The sequence below is a fragment of the Ciconia boyciana genome, chromosome 2 (genome assembly GCF_034638445.1).
Source record: "Ciconia boyciana chromosome 2, ASM3463844v1, whole genome shotgun sequence".
Lineage (NCBI taxonomy): Eukaryota > Metazoa > Chordata > Aves > Ciconiiformes > Ciconiidae > Ciconia > Ciconia boyciana.
Window position 1 is genome coordinate 24,408,847 of NC_132935.1, and position 27,135 is coordinate 24,435,981.

The 27,135-nt window shown below is 35.9% G+C and overlaps 1 protein-coding gene across 9 annotated transcripts in view; it reads right to left on the bottom strand.

The window, feature by feature from the left end:
• The window catches only part of VPS13B (vacuolar protein sorting 13 homolog B), a 489,796-nt gene that overhangs the window by 223,871 nt on the left and 238,790 nt on the right, over positions 1 to 27,135 (bottom strand). For all 9 annotated transcript variants that reach the window (XM_072852126.1, XM_072852122.1, XM_072852127.1 and 6 more), the window contains 4 exons: positions 23,150 to 23,277; positions 15,440 to 15,674; positions 5,515 to 5,735; positions 618 to 824 (listed from right to left, as the gene is read on the bottom strand). In XM_072852126.1, coding sequence (XP_072708227.1) covers positions 618 to 824; positions 5,515 to 5,735; positions 15,440 to 15,674; positions 23,150 to 23,277 — 791 coding nt within the window. The remainder of the gene's footprint in view (positions 1 to 617; positions 825 to 5,514; positions 5,736 to 15,439; positions 15,675 to 23,149; positions 23,278 to 27,135) is intronic.

Below are 27,135 nucleotides of genomic sequence, written 5' to 3' on the forward strand. Positions count from 1 at the left end.
AAAGGGGAAAGAACTGAGCTCCAGAAGTAGTTCATAGATGGAGGGTAACAATGGCTGGATGGACCTGGGGTGAGCATGCAGCTGGGTGACCTGCAATGCCAGTCTTGGGAGCTTTCACCGCCCCTGTACCTCTCCTAGTTGCCAATACAGTCTACACACAGCAGCTCTCCACTGACTCAGACATCGTAGTGACTGGCTTCTGCTGAAGGCTGAAGCTGAAGCTACTTGGAATGACTCGCAAGCAGCACAGGTATCACAGGTACTTCCAAAACACCAGTTACTATTCTAATAATTCTAGACTTGAAAAACGCCTTATGCTTCTTGACCTGAAAACACTAACCGTAATGTTCTGACAAGAGTCAATATGCATTCACTTCAAAGAAAAACAATCCAGACAAATAATAAACATAGGAGCAATACAGGTATGTATTTTTTTTTCCCCTCCTTCCTCTTGTTCCACTAAACTGAGTAAAGAGGTATTCTTAATTAGTTTATCGGGGCAAAGCTACTTTCCATAGGGACAATACTGCTCTTTCTGATCCTTCTGATTCTTACTTGACTGCGCACCACACCTTGTAACTCAGAACTCACATGACTTTTTTTTTAAGAAAGCCTACCTCTGTAGTGGTCCCAACGTCAGCAGATGGGCTGTATGTACTGGTATCTGGTGGAGCAGTACCAACACTACTTTTAACCGGAGAGCTAGGAGGAGCAGGTCCTGTCATGGTTTCAGTATAGACAGAAGATTGATATAGAATTCCTTTCCTCTGAATTTTATTCAAAACTTTACTTGTGATCTCAGCCAGTTCATACAGAAGCTGCACCTAAAAGAAAAAAAATCCTTTTTTAGGATGAAGCTTTCCTTAATGAGGTGAAGGAAAATCATCAAAGTCCTCCACTGAGACTTAGAATGTAGCAGAAGTGACCTTCTCACCATTTATAATGTTCTGATAAGCAACTACATTGCAATTAAAATAATTAACATCAGTTACAGTATAGTGATTTTGATAAAAATCATCTGTGCTTTATCTAAACATATAGTACGTAGCCCATAAAAACATAACCAATAACATGGTCTTGTGAAACTTCTACTAATACCAGTTTAACAATTAAACAAAGGTAATTTATGGTATGTTTCACATGTATAGATACTGCCTCTAGAAAAAGGCAAACACACAAACTTTATGAAATACTAACGATGCAAAAATTAGTCATTTAAATGGTATTAAAATAATGATCCCACACAGCATATGAAGCTGTTCTATGTTTTAGGAAGAATATCCACTATCAAACTCAATAGTCTCCTGGCATATGTCATTCCAGTATTCAGAAACACACTGTTTAACTTGTACATTGTTTGACTCAGTTCTAAGATATTTACACAAGTTTTTGTAAATAAGCATTAATCATGGAATTTGTATGACAACATACTGCAATATACTGTATAAAACAAGCTCAGAGAAAACTGCAAACAATATATAAGCAGATCCACAGCTGGATACCATACCCAACTTGCCATTATAAAAAATGGAAATTCTCATATTTATAAGAACTTTAAGCCTCAGGACATATCTACCCTATGAAGCTGGCTTCTTATGTGGGCAGAACAGATGCAGAAAAACACTGTTGTCAATCTACATTTGATATAAAACAGTACTTGATTTTGTGCATGAGAGTGTGTGATGAAGTTTCAAAGTACATGCTACAGTTCTTTCTTAAGAGGTGAAGTGTTGGAATTTTATAAAAACCTTCTTAATTCATCTTGGATTTTCTTTTGAAGTTTCAAGGCTTACACTGAGCAGGTCATATACTCTTGACAGAATTTTTCCTTAAAGGACATAAACTTCTCAGCACTTTTTTGGTCTTCATATACAGAGCAATCTACAAACAAACAATAACTCAGGCTGTGGCAAAAAGTTCTTTTAGTTATGCTTTAAAATATTTTGTGTCTGTAGCACTCTGATATGCACTGGCAGCCTTTAAACTACTAATTACAAATTTCTAAGTTTTCCTGAGTCTTTTCCATGTGACACAGGAAGATCAACTAATAATGTCCATCTGATTGATTGAGTAATATAACATTAACTGGTGTTGACACTTTGCTGGCAAGAGTCTCTAGAAAATTAATATGATACAGGCACATATCCAAATCATACATGTTTGCAACCACCCCTCCCTCAAAGTATTTTTTGGTCAAGAAAACCAAAGGATAATTTAAGCTATACGTGTCTTAATAAAGCAGGGCTTTCAGAAATTTAATTATGCTACTGTTCATAAAGGCACAAAATAACACAAAAGAAGGAATGATGCAACTTCTGTGTTTACATACATGCTCATACACAAGGTAAAGAGGTTTGTCATCAGCTAATCCAACAATGAAAAGTTTAAATGTTTTTGGGGTTGCAACAGTCATAATCATTAAAGCAAATAATTACTTATGTTATCAGGGAGATTTTTTAAAAATTGCTCAGGCTAGAATCTTTGCAGCCACTCTGAAACAGTGGCTTTTCAGACAGCAGTAGCCATTTCTCTGAACATTGCCAGCAACCAGACAGCCAAGTAGTATGACCCTAATACTCCACCCTGCTCTGAAACCAGAGACAAAACAACAAGTCCACCAAGAAAAAAGGCACATTTTGATTAGAGGGAGATGATCTTCATGGAGATATGTTAAAAAGTAGAAAATACCAAAAAGCCTCACAACAAAGCCTCATTAAAAAAAAAAGGCGGCACGCGTCTACATGTAAATAAAATTTAAAAACTTCAGATAAAGAGCTGAAGTTATGTCTTTGATTATTTTTAATACACCTAATTTTATTCCATTGGTTGTTAATAATTAAAATGGACTGTTTCTACTTCTCTTGTTGGTTGCACTTTTTCAAGTGAGTAGTCTTAATACTTTGAAAATCCATTTCTGATTATATTAGAAAAGCTAATGTAAGTGTAAGGCTTCTCTCCTTTATGAGTATTTTTAAGCATAACAGTTAATATATAATAATTATTTTTAGTACACTCTATTCAAGAGAAGAAAAATGGTATGACAAAAATAGGAATAACTCTGCCAGTGTTTGTTAAGAAAAGTTTCCTCTCTCACTGCTTCCACCCCCTCCCCAGCAAAACCACACATAACTCAGTAAGACCCCACTGACTACTTGGCAAAATCTGTAATGTTCAGTATGTTACAGCATTTTATACTTTAAAAATAACACAATACTACAAAATTTAAAACTACAATAAAAGGCAATATCCTGGCAATTTTGCACACTGGAAGTATCTATTGACTTTAAAGGGATACAACCATCAGAACATGGTTTCATATCAAATCTTCATAGGCATATAGTAAAATACTTCACCTTTGCTACCATTTAACAAATTCACTAAGTATCACCTACTTTAAGGCTGTCATCTATAGACAAAATACAGCCCGTCATTCCAAAGAATCAAATTTCATAGTTACTCTACTGTGATTTTATAACTATCAAATGCTGTTTATGTAATTGTATTTTCCGTCTTCTGTTCTTGAACATCTGGTTAAAGACTGATGGGTGTTTTTCCCATTTTGCATAAGTAAAGACGAAAGGACAAATAAGGCAGATGTAAGGGAGAAAGTACAGAAAGAACCTTCACTAAACTAAAATAATTTGTCCACATCCTTTTGGTCATTGTAACTCTTCAGTAAATGAATAACATCACTGTGTACAAGGACATCCTTTAAGACAACAATATTTGGTCTGATATTCCACTGTACAACTTGAACTCTTCAACATTTCACTATACTTGTAATATGATTTACATGAAGCTTGCAATCTAAATTTTTTACCGCAAATATTTTCTTACAGCTTACAAAACAAATTATTTGATCACACTTTGGTAGGAAAGCTTGAAAATGTGTTTTACGTACACCATTTTTCTTTTTAATTTGCAACTCAAATTTAGATAAGGCTTCCACTTATAACAATGCCATTCCACTTATAGATTAATACTATTAATGTATTACATATATTAACCCTGAGTAATACATTCTGAGATTTAGAAAAATCAGAGTTGATCAGACAGTTTGCTGGAATTTCACTGAGAGTGTACCGATCAAATGTAGCAAACTTTTTGCTACATGAACATCTCAAAATATTATTCATTAAATGGAAATACCACAAAGTTGCAAAGTAAAGCTTTCAGAAGTCTTTAAATATAAAATATAAACCTGTCAGCAAAATAATAATTTTGCCCTTTCCTATTTATATATTTATAACACAGTGACAACCCTTTATATGTGCAAACACACCTGTCATACAGCTTTACAAGTCTGAGTAGATCTTGTTGAGGCTGCTCAATTTTAAATATTAATTTGCCATGTCCAGCACACAATCTCACTCTACCAACCCTCCTTCTAGTGACTGTGAGCCCATCCAGTACAGAATACAATGGCAGAGTCAGAAATAACTTGGATGAAGGCAGTGAATGGGGCAGGAGACCACACACTGAGGATAAAATCAATACGTAGCACTTGTTTCATTCATAGAATACGGAATGAAGCAAGGGAAAAATTGCATGTGACTGAGAAACATATTGTAATAAATACACACAAGGGATAACATTAAAATTACACCAACCACCTTAGCTTTAGCTTTTCCAGACTTAGGCCATAGGTCCATAAATCTTTACAAACGTGATGTGCTGTCTATCAGATCAAAGTTATAATACTCTGTGTTCTTTCCCTTTCTTTCTATTAAATGAAGCAATAAACAGTCCATTTTGTCCATGATGTCCTTTGAAAAATATCATACATATGGCTAAAACTTTGGAGAAGATAGCATATGAATGCAGAGCCCTACTCAGACCTCAACAGATTTGCAATTTCCAAGAACAAGAGTGTTCTCTCCAGCACCACTGGAAATGTTGCAACTGTCAGGAAAGTGTTATTCAAGTTGCAGTAAAGATTACTCAAAATTTTCCATAGCAAACCTACTCTATTTGGAACTACAGCAAACTTGATCCAGGATCAGTAAAATACAGGGTGCACTTTCTGAAAATCTAGCAACACCTTTGCCTTTTAATAAACATAATGAGGTGGTAACTTTTGTTTACACACATTCATCTGGGTTTTTTTTTTTTTCCTTTAACAAAGGATACCATTGTTTGCCTAAAAAACATTTTATGTTCGAATAAATGTTACTTCTATGAAAATATGGTAAAAAATTACATTAAACCACTTCAATATATGAATCCACAGTGACAGCAGAACAGCACTATAGCATTTAATGGTACATCTGCAATTCATTTCACTCCATCAGCCAAAAGATGCATTTATACTGTAGCAATTACATTTTGAGAAGAGTTTAAATTACAAAACTTGAGAGCGCTTCAAAGCAAATCTTAATCTAAGCACCTTGTTCTTGATGGCCCAGTTAAAAAAAAATTAAGACAGAAGAGACCCTCTTCAACAAAATGCAGAACAATTGTAATTAAATCGAGTTATTTTTCATTTCCTTTCATAAATCAATTAAACGTACCAACCTGGGGGTTGGAGCACTTTATTTCAAGTGACTCGAGGTCGACATGGAGGCAGACAACAAATGAATGTCTGGATTCTGGCCCTGAAGCAAGCAGTTTCTGTGAAGTAACAGCTAAAGTAGAAGTACAGCCCATTGGTTCCACTAAATTAAGTGTCATCTGTTGTCCAAGAAGAGTATATATACTGAAATGATGTAGACTAATAGTCCACGGAAAAGCATCACCTAATGATTAAAAAGAAGGGAAAACAGTTAAGTAATTGCGTAATAAAAACTAGGCTATTATTTTCACAAAATTCAGTAAAGGCCTTATCCTAACGCCCCTTAGAAGTCAGCAAGTGCAATCAGCAACCATTAAATTGATCCCAAACTCTCACAAATATAACTCAACCATCAATTCCATTCTATACCTCAAAATCTAAACAGTAGCAATACAATTTTTACAACTTTTTAAAAATTGAAATCCATTGGGAATTTTAACCCCAAACTGTGAACAAACGTGTACAACATAGTCTTTAAAGAACATTGTTTTTGCTTTATATGATTTTCCTCAAACTGAGGAGTATCCTGAAACCACTCCCCACTTATTTCAGCATATGGATGGCAGAGGCAGTTCCTTACATTATATACTTATAAATGTCTACAGGTTTTAATACTAAAAAGGAGAATTATCTTTCTTCCAAAATTTTACAGCTTGCATCTCAATAGAGTGGTGCCACAGAGTGAAGCCTATCCCAATGCACTGCTCAGTTAAGTGAGAAATGGATCACACTGCAGCTCTTTCCACTGCCTCCACTTAACTTCCTAGGAACAGAATGGTGACGGATTTTGTAAAAATGAATTACTATAGACATACACTGAGAACTTCATTTCTTCTATTTAGGAGGGGACCTACCCGGAGAAGTGCCTGGCAGCCTACCATGAATCATTATCAAGAATAATCAGTGAGGGAATTGGCAGTGTCCAGCTGAACAACAAAATAGGTGCAACTTCGATACAATCTGTTTTCTTTAGATTGCCGATAGATGGAGAAGAAAAGTTTACAAAGCAGGACCACAGAGAGAATTATTTGGGTAGGTCTTTAAAAAGCCAACAGGAACTCTTTTTAGTGAGAGAAAACCTTCAACAGTTCTACCAGCTAGAGTTGAAAGGAACTGAGAACACAGACTACGTAAACTGAAGCTGAATCCCTGTGGTGGGTTTGACCTTGGCTGGCCACCAGGTACCCACCAAGCTGCTCTATCACTCCCCCTCTTCAATTGGACAGGGGAGAGAAAATACGACAAAAGGCACGGGGGTCGAGATAAGAACAGGGAGATCACCCACCAATTACCATCAATACAGACTCAACTTGGGGAAATTAATTTAATTTCTTGCCAATCAACACCAGAGCAGGATAATGAGAAATAAGAACAAATCTAAAATCACCTTTCCCCCACCCCTCCCATCTTCCTGGGCTCAACTTCCCTCCCTGCCAGAAAACCTGCTCCAGCCTGGGCTCCTCTCCACGGGATCACAGGTCCTACCAGAAGCCTGATCCAGCACAGGGTCACAGCCTCCTTCAGGATTCATCCACCTGCTCTGGTGTGGTGGGGTCCTCCATGAGCTGCAGGTGGCTATCTGGTCCACTATGGACCTCCATGGACTGCAGGGGAACAGCCTGCATCACCATGGTCTTCACCACAGGCTGCAAGGGAACCTCTGCTCTGGTGCCCAGAGCACCTTCTCTCCCTCTTTCTTCACTGACCTTGGTATCTGCATAGTTATTTCTCACATATTCTCACTGCTCTCTCCCAGCTGCTGTTGTGTAGCAGTTTTTTTCCCCTTCTTAAATATGTTATCACAGAGGCACTGCCAACATCGCTGATGGGCTCAGCCTTGGCCAGCGGTGGGTCCGTCTGGGAGCCAGCTGGAACTGGCTCTGTCGGACATGGGGGCAGCTTCTGGCATCTTCTCACAGAAACCACCCCTGCAGTCCTCCCTGCTACCAAAACCTTGCCATGTAAACCAAATATAATCACACATATGATAACTGGGTCCTGAAGAAAGAATTTAGGCTCAGCAAGAGACACTGAACCAAAACTGAAAGAATGCTCAACAGAAGTGAGGAAAATGAGACGATGAAAGATACGTGGGTAATTCTCATTTTACCTGAAACAAGTATGGTTTTTTGCTCTTTAGAAGTATAAGAGCATAACAATTATTTCAGTTTTTTTTTTTTTCTTCTAAAGAAAGTCTTCCTCATTCCATTTATCAGATTTTCTGCTGAGGAAGTTGGGCCTTTTTGTCTCCACTTGAATGACAGAAAGTCTGCGCCCAGCATGTGAACTTTCAACCCACCAAGAGAAACTGCCTGCCCCAATTCAAAGTAACATAAAAGTGGCTGGATGCAGTCTCAGATCCAAACACAGCAGGCTGGTGAGCATCCACAAACCTCAGCCTGGGCTGAAACAGTCTTCATCTTTGTACAGAGCACATTCATTTGGAGGAAGAGAAGGAGAAAAGTTCGCCTTCCTATATCAAAATTCAGAAGATTATTTGGTATGAGGTTTTATTTTTCAAGATTTGAGCCTGGAGCCATGGGTGAGAAGAGCTCAAATTATTCTAATACCCCAGAAGCATGGGAAACAGTCTTGAGAATGAGAATAGAAGATGGCAGACAAATACAAATATACAGTGGGATAGGCCCTTGGAGTCTCACACGGCAATAAAGAATTCAAATCAGTGTATTTAAACAATATATGGAGAGTGTTTGCTGCCTTGTGTGGCCTCCGGTCAACACTGTCCTGCTGAGAAATCACATCACTAAGAAGTAGCACAAATTAAGTGTTAATTGTGATTATTTAAAAGAAACTTTAGAAAAGTTTTGAAATTAAAATAAAGCTGGATCTGAACATCTTTTTACCATATTATTTTAGTAAGAGTTCTATTGTTTCTTCCACAGGTGGCACCAGCAATAAATTTATATGGTCAGGAGTATATATCAGGAGAGTCTGTGTGTCTCATCCTAAGAAAGAACTGAAAACTTCAGTAGTTTATTTGGAAGCTATTGCATACTGAAGAATTCAGCTCAGCCAAAGTAACTTGAAAATATTTTGGAAAGGTTTCAGATTAGAAGTTTAAAAGTAGTTAGCAATCTGTATTTTTTCCAAGTTCAGTCAGCCAAGAAATACAAAATATTAATTGTAATAGATGGAAAAAATTCAAATGCAAAGTCAACTCTAATGACATGTTTCTAATTACTATGCATGAACTTTGTTTTTCTCTGTGACCACCACAGTAAATTACCATCGTTTATATTTCATGGATTAGAAAGAAAGAATCTCCAAAGAAAAATACTGAACGCTAACTCTACTATGCTGCATGCATTATCTACCTTAAAAGGAAAACACTGATCAAATTTTATCCATGTACAGAAACCACAGTATGCTGAACAAACACTGTAGTAAAGATATGGCAAATTTACAACTACAAAATTCCCCAATGTCATCAATTACCTCATCTTCAGCTCCATACACACTATGTGACCATTCTAACATTATACCAGAACTGACCACCTGATAAATCCTTGTTTTGTTGTTTTACCTGTTTGCTTCATTCGTTTTTTAAAAAAACTTTACCTGCATTCTTTTGCAGATTGGTTTTATGAAACTATTTAAATAATTAATTCAAAGTGTCTAAACATCATAAGCAACATTGTTTATAGGATTTATTTTAAAAATGATTTATTAGTAGGAAGGAAGGAAGAGCCAGTGCCACACTTGGCAGATATTTTCTCTACATCTAACTTTCCCACCCATGTATACTATTGTTTTGTCACCTAATTGCTGAGATTCTTTTACCCTGAAATATTATAAGTAAACTTGACATTGCCTTCAGTGGAAGTAGAGCTCGCCTCACATCTCTTATGGGCAAGATTATAAAAGATACACCTGAAAGACCCCTAGTATGGTTGAAGATTCTGGTTAACTCCTGACCTACTGCTCTCATAAATCCTTATTTTTAATTTCTTCAAACATCACTATTGATTTTAAAAACTTGACAATGTATTCATTGAGATATTTCAACTGCTTTGATAACTTCTTAAATTTATAAATACCCCTTTCAGATCTTTGGGAGTTGACTGACCCAATCACCAGACAATTTACAAAGAATTGGCATTCATCATTTATCTGCTATTTGCAATAGTTTAGCAAGATTCCTTTCCTACAGAGTGTTTGAGTAATTTTTCTGATATGTATACTTTCAAATTTTTGCTATGTGCAAGCACTTTCTCTAGTAGTTATTTGATGCACCTTGTTTCTTAGCTAGAGTTAATGCTCATTAGAAGCCTTTCCATATGCATGACATACAATATTGATAAATGTACTTAACTACTAATAATTGTTATATGTTTGCTCTTACTTTTATATGACAGTTCTCTTTAAAAACCAGATTGCAGAAGTGGCAGTTGTACACAGTGTTGTGTATACAATGTTGACAGTTGTACAAAAGAGAAATTTTGTTTCTTTAAAATTAGTAATGGTAGGAGAGAGATCATGAAAGCTTTATCATGCATAAGATCTGGGATCTATTCCCAGGCTTGCTAAAGGTATCCTTTGCAACCTTCAAAAAGCATCTTGACTACTCTGTCTTCATTTCCCTTTCAGTACCCACATTACAGGGTCTTTACATGGATTTCCAATGCGCTCACATGCTCATGCAACTTGCAATGTTTAAAAGATACTGCAATCATTACATGTTAGGTTACCATTGTACCTCCTCCCAGTCAAGCAACAGGAAAGCAGCTGTACGGCTGCATAATCCTAGGTGCACCCAGTCGAAAGCCCTAAGGGCTCTGCCCAAGTCCAGAGCTCACTTTCAGCAGATGAGATTTAGTTCCACAGACTTCAAATGTAAGCACAAACACACAGGCTTTTCTAACTTAAACCCAGCTACTAGAAAACTCTAACAGCTGAACACAACATTAACAAGTTGTTTATGCAGAACTTCATTGCTATTCAGATACTGAAGAATGTCACTAAAATATGAGAACTAATTTTATAAGGTCATTAACCATAACAGATAAGTTAAATACAATAATTACCATGTTTTGCAGATGGTGACATTGAATATAAACTCAAATAGCACACTATTTGAATGTTAAATATTCACCTCACAATTTACAGAAATTATTTTTCAGTTATTATATTGAAGTTGAGCATTTTTTTAAATGTAATGCAAGAGGATAACTTCTAAGAATGCCAGCATACTGCTGCTCTACTTCAAATATTTTTTTGCAGGTTGAAATATATATGCTTCTATTATACTGTAGTAGTTTATGACCAATATATTTCATTGCAATTAATTCACACACTAGTGTTAGAAGCCCTAATTTTCTATTTCCTACAAATCAGTTGACAACTTACTGAGTTTAAACATATGCTACAAAAATCTGCGAGGTTATATAATTTGTCATATTTCACAAACAAAAGCCATCTCTCAGATTTAAATGTTTGGAATACAGTGATTTACATGATTGTCAGTATACTGCTATCCAGATGAGAACGTGAATATGATATCTAGCAATATCAACAACAAATTTAAGATATTTTGATCATTGGTTTCTAAAATGTATTTTACTGTGTCTTACCTAGATATCTGTACCTTACTGTATCTGACCTAACCAAACATTTTTATAAAGATGGATTCATAAAAGTTACTGGTATGAACCCAAAGAGGAACATTTTACATGTGTCAGCTAAGGATTATTTAAAAAAAAAAAAGAAAAGAAAAAAAAAAGATTGAAGCAGGGAGAACAGAGTCAAAAAAACAGTAACTAGTTTACAAGTGGAAGCCAGGAAAAGATTCTAAATTAAAATAATTTAAAATGTAAACTTCTAAACACAGGAAGAATTAATAGATGCCAAAAATGTTCTCATTATTACTCTAAAGCTTAGTGCTTTATCCGAAGAAAAATTTTAGTTCCCTTCATGTCTTCAATTTATTTTCCTATTACAACATTTTAAATTTTTGGAAGACCACTTCGCAGTCCAGAAGTCCTGATCACAACAACATATTTTGTCTGACTGTAAATTTACCACATTTTATCCTATCACTAGAGGTTGGGACTTAGAAAATATATATATGAATTGTCAAGTATTTGAAGTTGGATGTACACAAGCACACACAGAAAGTCACAACTTGCCCTAAGCAGTTCCTTAAAGGGCAGCTACAAATAGCACAGGGATGTGGAGGTTTTCAAGATGCAACTGGAAAGGATGCTGGATAATCTCATCTACGCTCCCTTTGCCATGAAAGTTTGGACCAGATGATTATTCAAGGTCCCTTCCAACCTGCTGCTCTATGTCTATGATTCTGTGATTCTGTTTAACACCCTCAGTGAATACTACCTCATGGACCTATCACCTGATTGATTTGAACCTTAAATACTTAATGTAATTTAATACCTTTTTATGAACTTACCTAGTTGTATTTCTTATTCAACAAAAGTTCAATAGACTATCTCGTTTTTTACATAGATAAATCCATTTCTGTTCGTAAGTTACTTAGTATGACTAAGCTATGTTTCTGAATCGAAGTACTGTACTTAAAATGTTCTTTTAAGTATTCCTACAAACTACCATTACCTCAGAAAAGAAATGTATCAGAACTCTGAAAACAAATGGAAAGACCTGATTGCGGGATACTGTATAAGCTATCTTCACAGTATGTTGACATCCTGAGGTCAATAAGTCTCTGTGACTAGGCTGCAATATCCCCAAATGACAGTATGAATGCTCCTTTTTCCTCCTCTTTTAGTTTTTCATGTAATAAGAAAAATACATGAGTGAGCACACAGCTTTCTTAACAGTAACAATGCATCCTTGTAAACAAGCCTTTTACTTAGATCTTCTTTATAAAAGAAGGAATAATTCAAAAATAGTTTCCAGGAAAAGCAAGGCTGAATAAATATAATTTCAGAGAGATGGTAACATGTCTTAAGAATGACAGTATGTCCCTGGAGTCTTGTTCAAAGACAGAATGCAAATTAAGAGACTCTCCCAATAAAAGTCCATAAATATTATTTACCTCTACATGGGAAGAAACACAGAAGGTGACTTAAAAGCTTTGAAAAAAACTTTTTAACAGGCTGTTTAAGGAGGACTTTTGGCATGGGAGAAGGCAACAGCTCCATTAGAGAATCAAAAATATCAAGATTGTGAGAACTTCTGTTTGGCATTATTCCCAGAGCACAAAGCCACACACAAATAAATTCCTTACCATAGGCTTTATCCCAACCAGGGGGATTCTTTTCTCTCACTAGGATCTTTCCTTCAAATCTGGGTTTGACAAAATTCAAATGACTTCTTACTTTCATAAATGGTTTAAATTACATCATCAGTTTAAAACAAACAAAAGACTGTGGTTAAATTTATTTATCTTTTATCTGTCACCATGATTAGCAAATTAGATCATTCCTACTGAAAGTTATTAGGAAAAACACATATACCTTTCTCTCTCCCTCTCTTGTTTTTTTTCTTTTCAGCTGGCAGCATCTCTAATATGACCTTCAGTATTAAAAACTACAATTTTATTTTTGTTGCTGTGAGTTAAGGTAAAATACAGGAAGGAGTAGAAGGGTCCAATATAAGTGGCAGAACAAACGGAGAGGGAAAACACTGTTATAAATCCAAACGAATTTCAGATGGCGGGAGCAAGGAGTAGCTCTTGAATGTGCTTTTGACTTAATTTTTCAAAGCATACCCTTTATAATTGTTTATGTTTCACCAATAAGTCTGCAGAAAACACAGTAATTTTCCCAGAAAATGCTGTCACAAAAGCAATGGAACAATTGCTGCATCTCCCTCTCTTCATCTTAGAACAAATACACAAAACGGCAACAATTATTGCCAAATAATATAGGTCAAGAATACAATAATGAACTAACTGTACACCAATGTACTGGTTTTGGCTGAGACAGACTTCATTTTCTTCATTGTAGTTAGTACGGTGCTATGTTTTGGATTTGTGATGAAAACTGTTGATAACATGGGGATGTTTAGTTATTGCTGAGCAGTGCTTACACAGAGTCAAGGTGTTTTCTGCTTCTCACCCCACCCCACCAGCGAGTAGGCTGGGGGTGCACAAGAAGTTGGGAGGGGACACAGCTGGGACAGCTGACCCCAACTAACCAAAGGGATATCCCATACCATATGACATTGTGCTCAGCAATAAAAGCTGGGGGAAGAAGGAGGAAGGGGGAGGACATTTGGAGTGATGGCATTTGTCTTCCCAGGTAACCGTTACATGTAATGGAGCCCTGCTTTCCCAGAAATGGCTGAACACCTGCCTGCCGATGGGAAGTAGCAAATTAATTCCTTATTTTGCTTTGCTTGCACATGCAGCTTTTGCTTTACCTGATAAATTATCTTAATCTCAACCCACGAGTTCTCACTTTTACCCTTCCAATTCTCTCCTCATCCTGCTAAGTGGGAATGAGTGAGTGGCTGTGTGGGGCTGAGCTGCCCGCTGGGCTTAAACCACAACAACTGGCATTTCCATGAAATTTTAAACTTGGTTATAAGGCTAAATCTCATGGATATCATTAAAATAAACCCAAACCCCAAGACTCAAGACTGTTCGGGATACTTGCCTCACCTATTTCCAATAAACAATTTTCATGTGAATATCTGTAGAACAAGATTTTTACATCAGTATTCCTTCAGAATACTGCTGCAAATCCATTTACTTCGATAATTTCTAAGGCCTCTAGCTTTTAAAAAAATCATATTGAACATAAGCAGCTTGTTTTCACTTGCTAGGTCCTTTACAGCTTATTCCCTCCTTTCATTTCTCAGTCAGTTATGGAATTTTAACAGCTGATTCTTTCCTCAAATTGGTCTACAACTCAAACCTCTACCATAGAATCACAGAATGGTTTGGGTTGGAAGGGACCTTAAAAATCATCCAGTTCCAACCCTCCTGCCATGGGTAGAGACACCTTCCACTAGACCAGGTTGCTCAAAGCCCCATACAACCTGGCCTCAAATATTAGCTTTTCAAATAAGAACTACCGTACTTTTTCTCATCCTTAGCCTATGCACAAGAGCATCCCCCCATAAACACTCATACAAGCCTTCTCAATTTTTTTCTTCAAATCTCTACAAAAACCTCACTACAATCCCTACAGACACAAACCAGAACACAATTGTTGCCTATCATGATGACCAATAAAGTCTCATTCTTTTCTTTTGGTAGTCTGCTATATTTATGAATTTCTTTTCTCATCTTACATTGAATCATAGAATATCTCGAGTTGGAAGGGACCCATAAGGATCATCAAGTCCAACTCCCTGCTCCTCACAGGACTACCTAAAACTAAACCATATGACTAAGTGTCATCCAGACACTCCCTGAACTCTGCCAGGGTTGGTGCCATGACCACCTCCCTGGGGAGCCTGTTCCAGGGACTGACCACCCTTCTCAGTGAAGAACCTTTTCCTAATGTCGAGTCTGAATGTTAGATCCAAGACTTTTTTTTTTTTTTTTGCTAGCAAAGGTGGCATGAGAAGTTTATCCTAACCTGCCTCCATTCTGCCTTAGAATTCACAACTCACTGCCCCCTCCTGTTGTGTCAAACCAACTGTTTGTGGCTACACAGCAACTCGAATGACAAAACCAATTAAGGTAAAAATTGCACATCTGAATTCTTTTGGCTTCACCAAACATACAAAACATGTCACAGAACTAGCTCTTTGAAGATGAGTTTCACTTTGATCTCCGTGAGGCAAACCTTGTCATTAGTATTTCTAGCCATCAATAATACGTAACATACTGCTAAAAAAGCAGCACAACATCAGAAGTTTTCAACATAAAATGAAGATAACTTTCATAATAGTTAAAAATGGAAGTTAAAGAGTAAGCTTTTTTTGAGTTTATCACACTACCTTCTTCCAGGATGGGTCTCAGCACAACAAATGGGATTTCCTGCAACGGTTCCATGTGTTTGTGTCCAGCACTCATAATCTTTATCTGGGGCAAGCAGACGACAAGTGTGCCAGGCATACTGGCCTGCCCATGGTACCAGCTTCGCACAGTCCCGGGAATGTCGCCCGATACAATAGTACTTGGGGAAGGCAGGCTGTCATTCGGAAGGAATACACAACAAGATTGCACTTCAAGCTGAAAAAACAAAGCCAAGAAAGATTTCTCAGGAACAGATTACCATTTTTTCCCCTGATGTGGAGTATTCATCTTGGTACAAAATCTCAAGTTACTCATTCATCACAGTTGATTAAAAATAGTCTTAGCTTTTAGTTGAATTAAAAGAAAAGATGACACAAATTGTTGGAAAATAATATATTCTTGTAAATTATGATTATGGGAGAGGAGGGGAAAAAAAAGTGTGATTTTGGTCTGTAAATCTAATCAGAAAGGTGTTGCCATATAAACTGAACATACATCTATCTATGTTTCAACAGCTTTTTACAAGAAGCGTAATTGAGTCAGAAAACGTTCTCACAATAAAGCTGAGAAAGTCCTCTTTTTTGCAGTTCATTAGCTTTTGTTAGCAATAACTAAGCCTCTAGAACTAACCAACATTTTATATGCTGTTACTTTCTATAAAGACCTATTTCAGTGAAAATTCTGTCTTTACTTTGCAGTCAACAAAAAGGTTAATCATCAGATACACTAGGAAAAATAGAAACTGAAGTGAAAAACTGACTTTAAAACAAATGGATAGGTGCATACATACACAAAGAGAAATGAATACAGTTCACAAAGTTTATACAGCTTTTGTCCTGTTTTCATTGCAAATCAGAAGTACTGCATATGATTTCATATGAAATAGCACTCTTTTGTTCTTTATTTTCAAGCAATGCTGTTACCCTGAAACATTTCTGACCATTCTGCCATCTCCTTATGAACTTCTAGCAAGGCGGAGTGAGCCCAAACCAAGAACTGAACTCATCACTACTTGTTAACTCGGAGGCAGTGTAAGCTGCAGACTGTTAGTCTTCCTTGGCTCTTACAAGTAATATACTGCACCTGGATATCAAATAGCCCTAACAGCCTGCACACTTGAACGCTTTGTTAAGCAAGTACAAACTGTGATTCAGTCCATTTCTTCACATTGTTTGGAAAAGCCTAGTGTACAAAACGTTGGACACAAGATGTTATTTGTAGCTGTGATAAAAGAACATTTGTTTGCTGTAAACTTACATAACAGAGTCTTTCCATTTGACATCATTAAAGACATCACAGCTTAAAACTGATAACCAAGGTTTGTACTCCATACCCTCCTCTGAAGGCTAATAGTCCCTCAAGACCGCAACAGTGATTTGCAACAGAGCTGGAATTCCTCAGCACCATAAGTATTTTGCCAGCCTAGTGAGGAGAACCCAGATATTCATCTTTATTTCAGCATTTTTGTGCCCTTTTGCTTAGACAAACTGACAAGAATTCACTGCAGAAAAATATAAGTAGAATTTTGCAAAAATAAATACATTGTTACATGAAGTCTGTGTTTGTTTCTAGTTTTAGAACTGTTTGAGTTGTAAAATGAAGTTAATTACATCTTTGATAAGTAGTTTATTGATCCAAGGTTGCAGAGTGTATTTTATTTATACTGGATGAAAAGCAACAGTGTATTGTTACAGATGTAACGGATTTGGATTTTTATTTTTTTTAAACTGGTAAATTAGTCATTGTGTCAATTTGCAAAGATTTTTTACAGTGACACATTAGATCATTTTCTGGTCTATTAGTAATAGGTTGCAGGTCAAGCCATTGTGGGATAATGATAAATAGATGACAAAAGAACTTATCATCAGTATAACTTTTGTTTTATCAGTGCATTTGCTGAGTATATAACAAACCACCCATTCCTCATATATATATATCTATGATGATTAACATCAAATGTTGCCTGGATATACAAACCATGTGGTAATAATAATCCAAAAATTCCACCAACTTGGAGAGATACTATACTTCATCACATTACCAGCAGCAGGATCTACAGGAGATGTTTTACAAAGTACTCTTGAGAAGAGATCTCAATACTCAGCAGAGTTTTTACACTTAATTTACAGTTCAGTACAGCTTTGTACCGAAGACAAGTTCTTCAGATTATTTTTGTTTTATTTTACTTTGCCGTATCAAGAATATTGAAGTGGAATCACAACAGTTTCACTCTTTCAAATGCCTGAGGGAAACTCCTGTTTACATAGGCATTACTTTGCCATTCATTTTCAAACAACTGAATGGGAGTTGTACCATGAATTTTGGTGGAGTTTACATTATAGCATCAGGCCCTCCATATGTAATATTACAGATTTGCTTACAGATATGGTTTGCTTACTTGTGTTTAATTTAAAGTTTTATATGAATAAATGAATTTTGCAAAACATTATTGCAGGATCTCAAAGGCCAACACAATGAACACACAGCAAAATTCCACATTTTAGGGCAAATCATGCAATTATTATAATTACATAAGAAATTGCAAACTTGGATGCACAAGGGCCCAATAAGTGCAAAATTGAATTGCACCTGTTGAACTTCTCAGAGGCAGATTCTGCTTACACATAACTATCAACTTCAATAGAATCTGTGTACATTTATCTGACAGAATCTGGAGATCTGTCTAATAACAAGTTCCAGTGAAGGAATGGAAGAGTGCACCTAAAATGATGGCATTATATGTTGGACAAAAGTGAGAATGTGTGCTACAGATTGCTTCACCAATCAGAAAGGGCTTTAAAATATATGTAATCCAAATATCTTAAAATTAAACTACATCAATAGCATATATTAAAGCTATCATATAAATCTTTTTACACTTTTAAAATAACTGTTAAACTGTGTGTCTAAAATTGTGAATTTAATGTAAAATGTGACTGATTTATGTAACTGAATATAAACCTGCAGCACTAAATCTTGCATTAATGTAAGGATCTGACAATCCAAGGGAAAGAAAATGAAGTAATCTGCCAGTAAGAAGTCCTCAAGCTGGGGGTCAGATCCTGTTCATGGAAACCATCTGGTTGGGACCCTCCAAGCCACACCAAACACAAATGATCTTTTAAAAAAATATCCTATTCATTAATGCTTCGCAGCTGCACTGAGTGTTACTTCATTTTTCCATGGCAACATCCTTTCTGTTTCAAGGATCTTATTTCAGTTTTGGTAGCAACATGTTCTTTTGCCAATACTGAACACATTCATGTGTTAAAGAGAAGGAATTATTACAAATTCTTGAAACAGAATCACCCCCTATTTTCATTTCTATTATGTCAAGGCCTATACATGCTAAGTAACATACACTAATGATAAACCAATGAAGTAAGCAGCATTTTCCCTTCTACTTTTAAAAAGTTACGCAAAGCATATTGGTCTCAGCTTTTACTAATATATAAGCCTAAAAAAGTGCTTTAAGATGACTGTTGTATAAAAGACTTTAAGATGTCTGTTGTATAAAAAGGAAAGTATTAAGTTACTGGAATAAATGGAGTATTTTTAATTCATATTTTATAAAAAGAGAATGTTGCTCGACAGAAAGAACAGTGAAATATATACTGCAGAAGAATTAGGTCTTCCTAACTGAGGAGGGTGGGTGGGAGTGAAACAAAGCAAGTGACATGCCACTGTTATCCTGCACAAGCGCAACGAAGAGGGACAGGTTGTACAAGAGTCTTTACAGCTTTTCATGACAGTGATACCATAAGGAGATTCCCTTCCCTAACCCACATTTTATAGCTGTAAAAACCAATTAGAGGCATTGAAGATGACCCACAAGGTGACACTCACGTAAAGATGCCTCCTGGGAAGTGGCCTCTCTCCGCATTAATTGTTATCCATCATATGCTCTCGTAAGAAAGTCTAATGTGTTTTTCTAGGAGTTTCAGATACAGGATATAATCTCGCAATGACTCCCAAAACTGCAAAGAATCACCATTACACATCATATGCAGGGGTTCTGTTGCAGTCATAAGACCGTACCTCAGCCGCTGACATCCAAATTAGCTCTAATCAATTAGACTATGTGCAGTTGAGCTAGACACACACTGTTCGTTAGATTTAAAAAAAGAGGCCAGAAATTCATGTTTTGAAGTTAGACAAAAAGTAAAAATTATATAAATGGAAAGCAGAGCACATGAGTAAGAGAACTAAGAGAGCAGGCTACCTGTACATACAAATGAGTATAATAAGGATCAGCTACATTTTCTTTGACCACTTAAAACACCATGTCTTGGCACTAAACAGTATTCCTATTATTTTCTCAGAAAGCTTGATTTTAAAAAGTTTTTATTTAGTTATGGAAAATTTCATTTTTTGTCAGTTTGTGGTAAGTAACCAACTTAAGAAATCATCCTATCTCATAACTGCTGAAAGCTGTAACTGCTAAGTTACAAGTCATAGAATCTCTTCCTGACCCATGAATAAAGACCACTGTTCAAAGAACAGGAACTCTAGTCAATCTCATCCTTACGTTTCTGTTCTTTCAATCAATGTTTCACTTTGACTAAAATTTTGTACAAGTATATGCTTTAAAGAAAATATTTTCAATAATTTCAGGAAACAGAGTCATTTTTTCAAATAACTTCAGGGATATTTAGAGGCATGTGGAATATCTGGCTAAGTTTTATATGTAATAATTACACACTTATTTAGTTGGCATTCATTGCAACATTACTCATTAATTCATTTGCTTTTAATACAGATCCTTCATTATTCTCGCTGGAATTCAGCATTAACAACCAATTAAAAATAATTGTGTTTATACTGCTCCACAATTTTAGCAACTATTAGTATGAAGAACATGTGAAAAGTGGGTATTGCCCTCCTACACAGCGTAACTGCCAAAAAGACTTCAAGGCTGCTTATAAAATCCTACAACAACTAAATAATAAAAACAACTTTTTATAGTTAAGTATGAAAGTCTTTTCACTTAAATACTAATGGCTTACCACAACTCCAATGCACAAAATCTTCATGCAATATTCTATCATGACCAAGCCAGGGCTAGGGCTAAGCAAGTACCAGCTTTGGATCCAAAATAAACTTTCCATTTACTTTGGTTCCAAACACATTTACTTACTCAAACTTCCACTAAAAGAATAATCCTTTGATGATTTTAAGTTATGAAGTTCTGTTTTATCTGACGACAACTACAGACTTTTCTGTTCTACAATTGTGTTAATAAAAGATCCAGGAACATGAAAGTAGCTTTAGAAAAAAACTTAGAATCTAAGTGCTCCAGCATTTAACCAGACAAAATATTCTAGAATCTGCCTTTTTCATCCCAAATGATAATAAAATACAGAAAATCTGTATGAATTTAACATATAAATATATTTGTGTGTTTAATAAAATGTGTATTATGTTTAATAAAATAAATATATCATAGTGTACTTGAATTGAAAGACAGAGTCATAACCCTCATCTTCTTAGCCTCTATACATTGCCTTGCACAAATTTCAGCTTTCCCATTTAGGCTGGTATTGAAGGAAAAAAGCTATATATATACATTTGTGTCTTGAAAGATATATTTAAATAAAACTGTCTTAGGGACTACCAGCAACAATAAAAATAACTGCAAGCATACCTATAAAACCTTCATATTTCACTAAGAAGGACTACCGCATATTTGTTTGGAAGCATGTGCTTGGACTTCTTCTGTGGTGTTTCCTTGTAGTCTGTTGAAACTTTTCACTGGTAACATGTAACGTCCTTCTGGCAAGATATTGGCATATACTTCACCAAGTATGATCAAAGCATAAGGATGAAACATATCAGAAGTGTGCAAGATATTGAATGAATTCACAGGGTCATTTAATTTCCACACAGATAAAAACTAAAAATATAATTTCGTATTCATAATGATGAAAACTGAAAGCATGCGTACCTTACCAAAAAAACCCTATAAAAAGTAAATTAATCTAGAACCTCAAACACCAGAAAGTATCTAATACCAAAAAATCCTCTGCCAGTATTAGCTGTAATCTATGAGTGTATTATGTCAGAGCAGTGATATATTTACAAATTACTCTCTGAGAGAACATGTGCCTATCACTGTCATCAGCTTTCATCTCCACAAAAATACTATTAGTTTGAACACCACCTTTTTTTTTTTTCTATTTGGTAAAAGGCAAACTTAATTTTTAGCTGGTCAGTATCCTAACCATTCTTCGAAACAAATTCACTTTGCTGGTTGCTCATATAACAAAGTGTACCTTGAAAAATGTATGAGCGGAATATCTTAGTCCCGATTCAATTTTCCCCATTTATAAAGGGTCCAGCTCTTCTTCATCCTCATTATTATATTATTACTTTTACTATGAGTCAAACTGTAAGCCTCATTTATATAGGGAGTCTCATTGTGCTAGGTACCACCCAGATACATATCAAAAACACACTGCTTCCCTCGAAGAGCTTATAAATTCTCTCTCTTGACTCCCCTTATCTAGCCATTTTAACCTCCAGTGGAGACAACATTAAGAAAGAAAAACAAGCAAAATACTCATGAAATAATGATGAAAGAGCTGGCTGAAAACTAAATAGAGTTAATAGAAAGCATATCCTCAACTTCAGTATGTTCTGCAATCAAGTCACAAGTCTGAAGTTCTTGCTCAGGCAAAACTTAAACTTTCAAACTTTCTAGTATTTTGAACCCAAAGTACTTTCTGCATGAAAGAGGACTAAAACAGACACAGGTTCTGGGATGAGCCTGTATATAAATAAATGTATTTCTTGGTAGGAAGAAGGAACAGGCATTCAATGATTACTTTCTTTCAGAAATAGGGTGGGTTTCAATTTTTTTTTTATTTTAACACAAAAACAGTTTTGCTACTATATGCTGGTGTACCATAAAATACCAGTCTCATAGAATGTACTGTTCAAAAGACACATATTGTAATAATTCTAAGTTAGGGTAATTTCTAAGCAGGCACTTGATATATACTTGGAAGAACAGAGTCCTAATTCTAGCATTGCTAAGCCATCTAGTATTTGATCATGCAATTGTAACACTAGACTTCTAACGTGGCCTTTTTTGTGTACAGTATGTGTATATACTACTACATGAAAACTCTGCTTTTATAGATCAGCGATCACAATCTAGAGCAGTCTAGGATGAAATGGTTTAATCGGAGTGGTCATCTACTCATCCTTTATGAAAAGGTAGACAAGTAAGCAGCTGAGCCATCACTGTGTAACATCATATTGTATCATACAGCCCAAGGAAGTATTTATCATACACACTTTCCTCAAATATTTTTGGAAAGGAAGGTATTCTGCAAATCTAACTATGGATAAAGAGGTGTATAGCTATGTTTATAATACAGAAAAGTGTGACAAGCATTTTTTTCTTCATATAAGTTTTTAAAGGATATAAAAATATATATTAAATATACATATAGATATAAAAAAGTATTTCAAAAACTAATATTCTAAAACCAAAGCATTCTTTGCTTAATTTACAAAAAACCCTATATTTTATTTTTCATTCTCTAAGACTTTGAAACTACTGAAATAAGACAATAAAACTTGGGAGCTCCTTTAAAAACTCTCTAATAAAAAGCATGAGGATGCATAAAAAGTATCATAAAGTTTGGAAAGACATAGGGTTTTTTTCCACTTCCTTTTCATCTTACCTGAAGTGTAAGGCGCTTAACTGCATTCCACACTATTCCAATAAATTCCTTCATTCTTTCTTCAGGACTTCTGCAGCTTTCAGATGAGTTCAGCATGGTTTTCACAGGAAGTGACAACGGACGAGATTCTAATGCAAACAACAAAACTCAGTTACACAAAGAATATATAACTAAGTAATATACTTACTGGTAGCACAGAAAAAGATTCCTTTAAATTCTAAAAGATATTTTCTCTATGTATCCCACTAAGGACGTAATAATAGTGTGTCTATTATTAGTTTAAACTTGGCAATACAACTGTATCAGTTAAGCCTGGTGAGAAATGCAATGAAATTAAATGCTTAAACTTTTTAAATGTAAACTGCTAAGAAAATATTATGAAGAATGCTTGACCTAAGCAAATTAAGACAGTTTTCTAAGTGTGATAACCTATTTGGTGACGGAATAGCAATCCAAGAGGTTTTCACATACATTGCTGCCAGTGTAATCTAAAAAAGGTTTTAGTTTTCTAAACTCGTAAGAAATGAAAGACAGCCCATATTAAATTACCGCCTTTGATTTATTTTCTTTAAAAAATTCACTTAAGAAAAACTTCAGTATGCTTCCAAAAAAAGCATAAAAATTAAATCACTTTCTTACTTTGTCAAGCTTAAAGGTACTAAAGTATGAAATATTTCAGCAAAATTCAGTGTTTTCTAGTAAAAAGAGAAATTTCCTTAAATTGTTAGTTATTAAATAACACGAATATGAAAATATTTTAGATAACAGAAGCATTTAATTGAATATAAGCAGAGTAGAACTTCAAAAGAGGACTAGTGAGGAGATCAAGTAGTAACTACAAATTCATTAAAGACTGTATGAATGGTACATAGTTCCTCCTGTCATCTCTTACAGAATATCCTCCTTCTTATGTTTTGGGACACCCACCAAATTATTGTCAGCTTCTTTAACATTTCCAGTTTTGGCCTACATGTTGTTGAGCTGACAGAACTGCAGGAATAAATTATGAAGTCTTCATGACTTCATTTTAAATTAAATTGAAATCAGCACAAGTGTGACAATTTATGTCTCACAATTATACAGCTAGGAGAAATCTGTGGCATACAAAGTACAGAAAAATTCTTATAACAAAATTATGCTATCAACTGAACTCAGGTGACCAAAAGTATATGCCCCTTGATATGCATCACTGGGTATTCAGTCAATTTTGATCATGCAAGGAAACATGCAAGGAATTAAAAATGAAACATCTGAGAGGTGAATTTCTGCCAAAAGCGTGCAATGTTAACGCCACTTGAGAAATTAATTTGTGACATTTTGCCCATCAAGGCTAGAAAAGACCGGAGTTGATTAATCTTCTAGCCAAAATCCTTCAACAAATAGTATTTTTAATGATCTGAAAAGAAAGAGAAGCATTAACGTTACTAAACTGATGGGGAATCAAAAGGTTTAAAAAGAGAGGTTGTCAGAAGACTGAAAGAATTTTTATGGCTGCAATATAATTAGTCCTCTCAGATATTCCTGGCTCCAATCATGGATATTTATAATTAGAATGATAAAGAATGAAAATTGGATCATGAGAATGTAAAACGTGTGACATTTCAGGATTGTTTGTTGTCAGCTGTGCTGGAGAGACGAACAAGTAAATTGTTCATATGGAGAAGAAGTGTGGAGTAGCTGTTTAATAATATTGTCTCATGTGGACACATTTATGCCATGCAGTGAGTATTCCATTCACATTACAAATGGATTAAATTAAAACAAAGACATTCAGTGAGGAACAGCCATTCTGCTTTAACTTCTTACCCTACCTCAGTTCACAACATCTTCTCTGTGTAGTCAGGCCCTACACTACACATATTACAAGGTAAGAATTAGAAACAGCTTGAGTATCAAGAAATATTAAAATAAAAGTTACTGAAGCACAGAACTCCAGAATACAAGTGTGGGTAAGGGTGAGAACAGTATACAATGTCACTGTGAGACTCTGGAAATCTCACAGGCAGGAATGCTTCAGGTCAGGATGAACAGATAAATACAATGTAAAACTATATATTCTACACAATCAGCAGGGAATATCAACATCCTATGTCACTGAACAAGTGCATTCCTCGTGAGTAAGATCTAAAGCTAGGTTTTGTTCCAGTCTCCCATGTTTTGTTCGCTGGGAAACACACACTCTGCTAATTCTCTCTCAATTAGGGGAATCAACTTTCTAATGCCAGAAACAACTATCTGTGAATTAAAAAATAAAATTAGCTGGCTGAAGCACCACTTGTTTCTCTCCATATATGTGCAATTCAAACCTGCGAAGCTGATTCAAATTCCAGGAATATCCATGACAGACAACAGCTTCACTGCAAGACCAAAAAAAAGAAAGCCTCAAAACCCAACAACCAGATAAGGAACCATTCAACCAGAAATCATGGAAAATAGAGAAATAGTAAGAAGTGTTTCAGAGTAGAAAGAAGAAACAAGCACAGAAGTAACTCCTGAAAAGAAAAGAAGAAAGAAGTCCTCTGTTCATTTTTGTCCTGCACTGGTAAGTCCCAGAGTTCTGTCTGAAGGGAAGCTGGGACAGAACAATGTCTTAATTCCCCATCAGGCAAGGCCATCAGTAGATGACAGTTGCTAAGAGACTGTAGTAGTCTGGTGCGGCTATCGTATGTGTTTGGCTAGTCCTCTATAGTAGACTGGATCAGCTCCATCTGTCTTGCTATGAAGGTTAATCTCCTAAAATAATTATGCTACTCAGCTACTACTGAACTGAAAACCTAGGAACATTTCCTGGCACTGTAATCCGCCTTGTGTCGAAGCCAGGAGCCAGTGAGCAATAGCTAGATAGAAAATACGATTTGTATGAAACACTTATAAACTGATGAGGGGAAAACAAATGGAGGGGGGGGCTGCTTCAGGTTGTACAAGTTGAATTTTTAAGAAAACCAGTGTGCAGGAACATAAAATGTTCCTACTCTCATCTTCTAGTCCCATATTGTGTAACTGATATTTTTGTAAAAATATACACAACTATTTCAATCAACTATCAATCACTCAGAGGCTGCCACACTCACCATGAATTTCAGAACACACACTGGTAATGAACAGACTTTTTAAAAAGGATTGATCAGATCAATCAGGATTGAGCTACCAGAAGCAGCAGTTTTCCTAATTAATTTCATAATGTAGGGTTAAAGTACAGAGGGAGTTCCAAGAAGCAATTCTGCAAAATTAATCATAAATGTACTCTCTTTGTAGGAGATGCCATCAAGCAAGACTTATAGGTATAAATTCTAGATAGAGGTGTCTTTCTTATATAGATATATGCCTCCTCCTCTGTGTTTTTTAGCCTACTGGGAACTGGTTGCTTTAGAAGTTTGATCCATAAAATACTTAAAAGTTTTAAAAATAAAAAGATCTTTGGGGAAAATGGTGCTATTCTGTGCTATTAATATTCAGTGACCTAAGGGAAAGGGAAAATAAAACTTCTGAAGTACAAAGATTTAGGGCAAATGGACATTTCCTCAAATAAAACAAATAAGGTCCTGCACTTGGACCACAGCAACCCCATGCAATGCCACAGGCTTGGGGAAGAGTGGCTGGAAAGCTGCCTGGCAGAAAAGGACCTGGGGGTGTTGGTCGACAGCTGGCTGAATACAAGCCAGCAGTGTGCCCAGGTGGCCAAGAAAGCCAATGGCATCCTGGCTTGTATCAAAAATAGTGTGGCCAGCAGGACTAGGGAAGTGATCGTGCCCCCGTACTCAGCACTGGTGAGGCCGCACCTCGAATACTGTGTTCAGTTTTGGGCCCCTCACTACAAGAGAGACATTGAGGTGCTGGAGCGTGTCCAGAGAAGGGCAACGAAGCTGGTGAAGGGTCTGGAGAACAAGTCTTACGAGGAGCGGCTGAGGGAACTGGGGTTGTTTCGTCTGGAGAAAAGGAGGCTGAGGGGAGACCTTCTTGCTCTCTACAACTACCTGAAAGGAGGT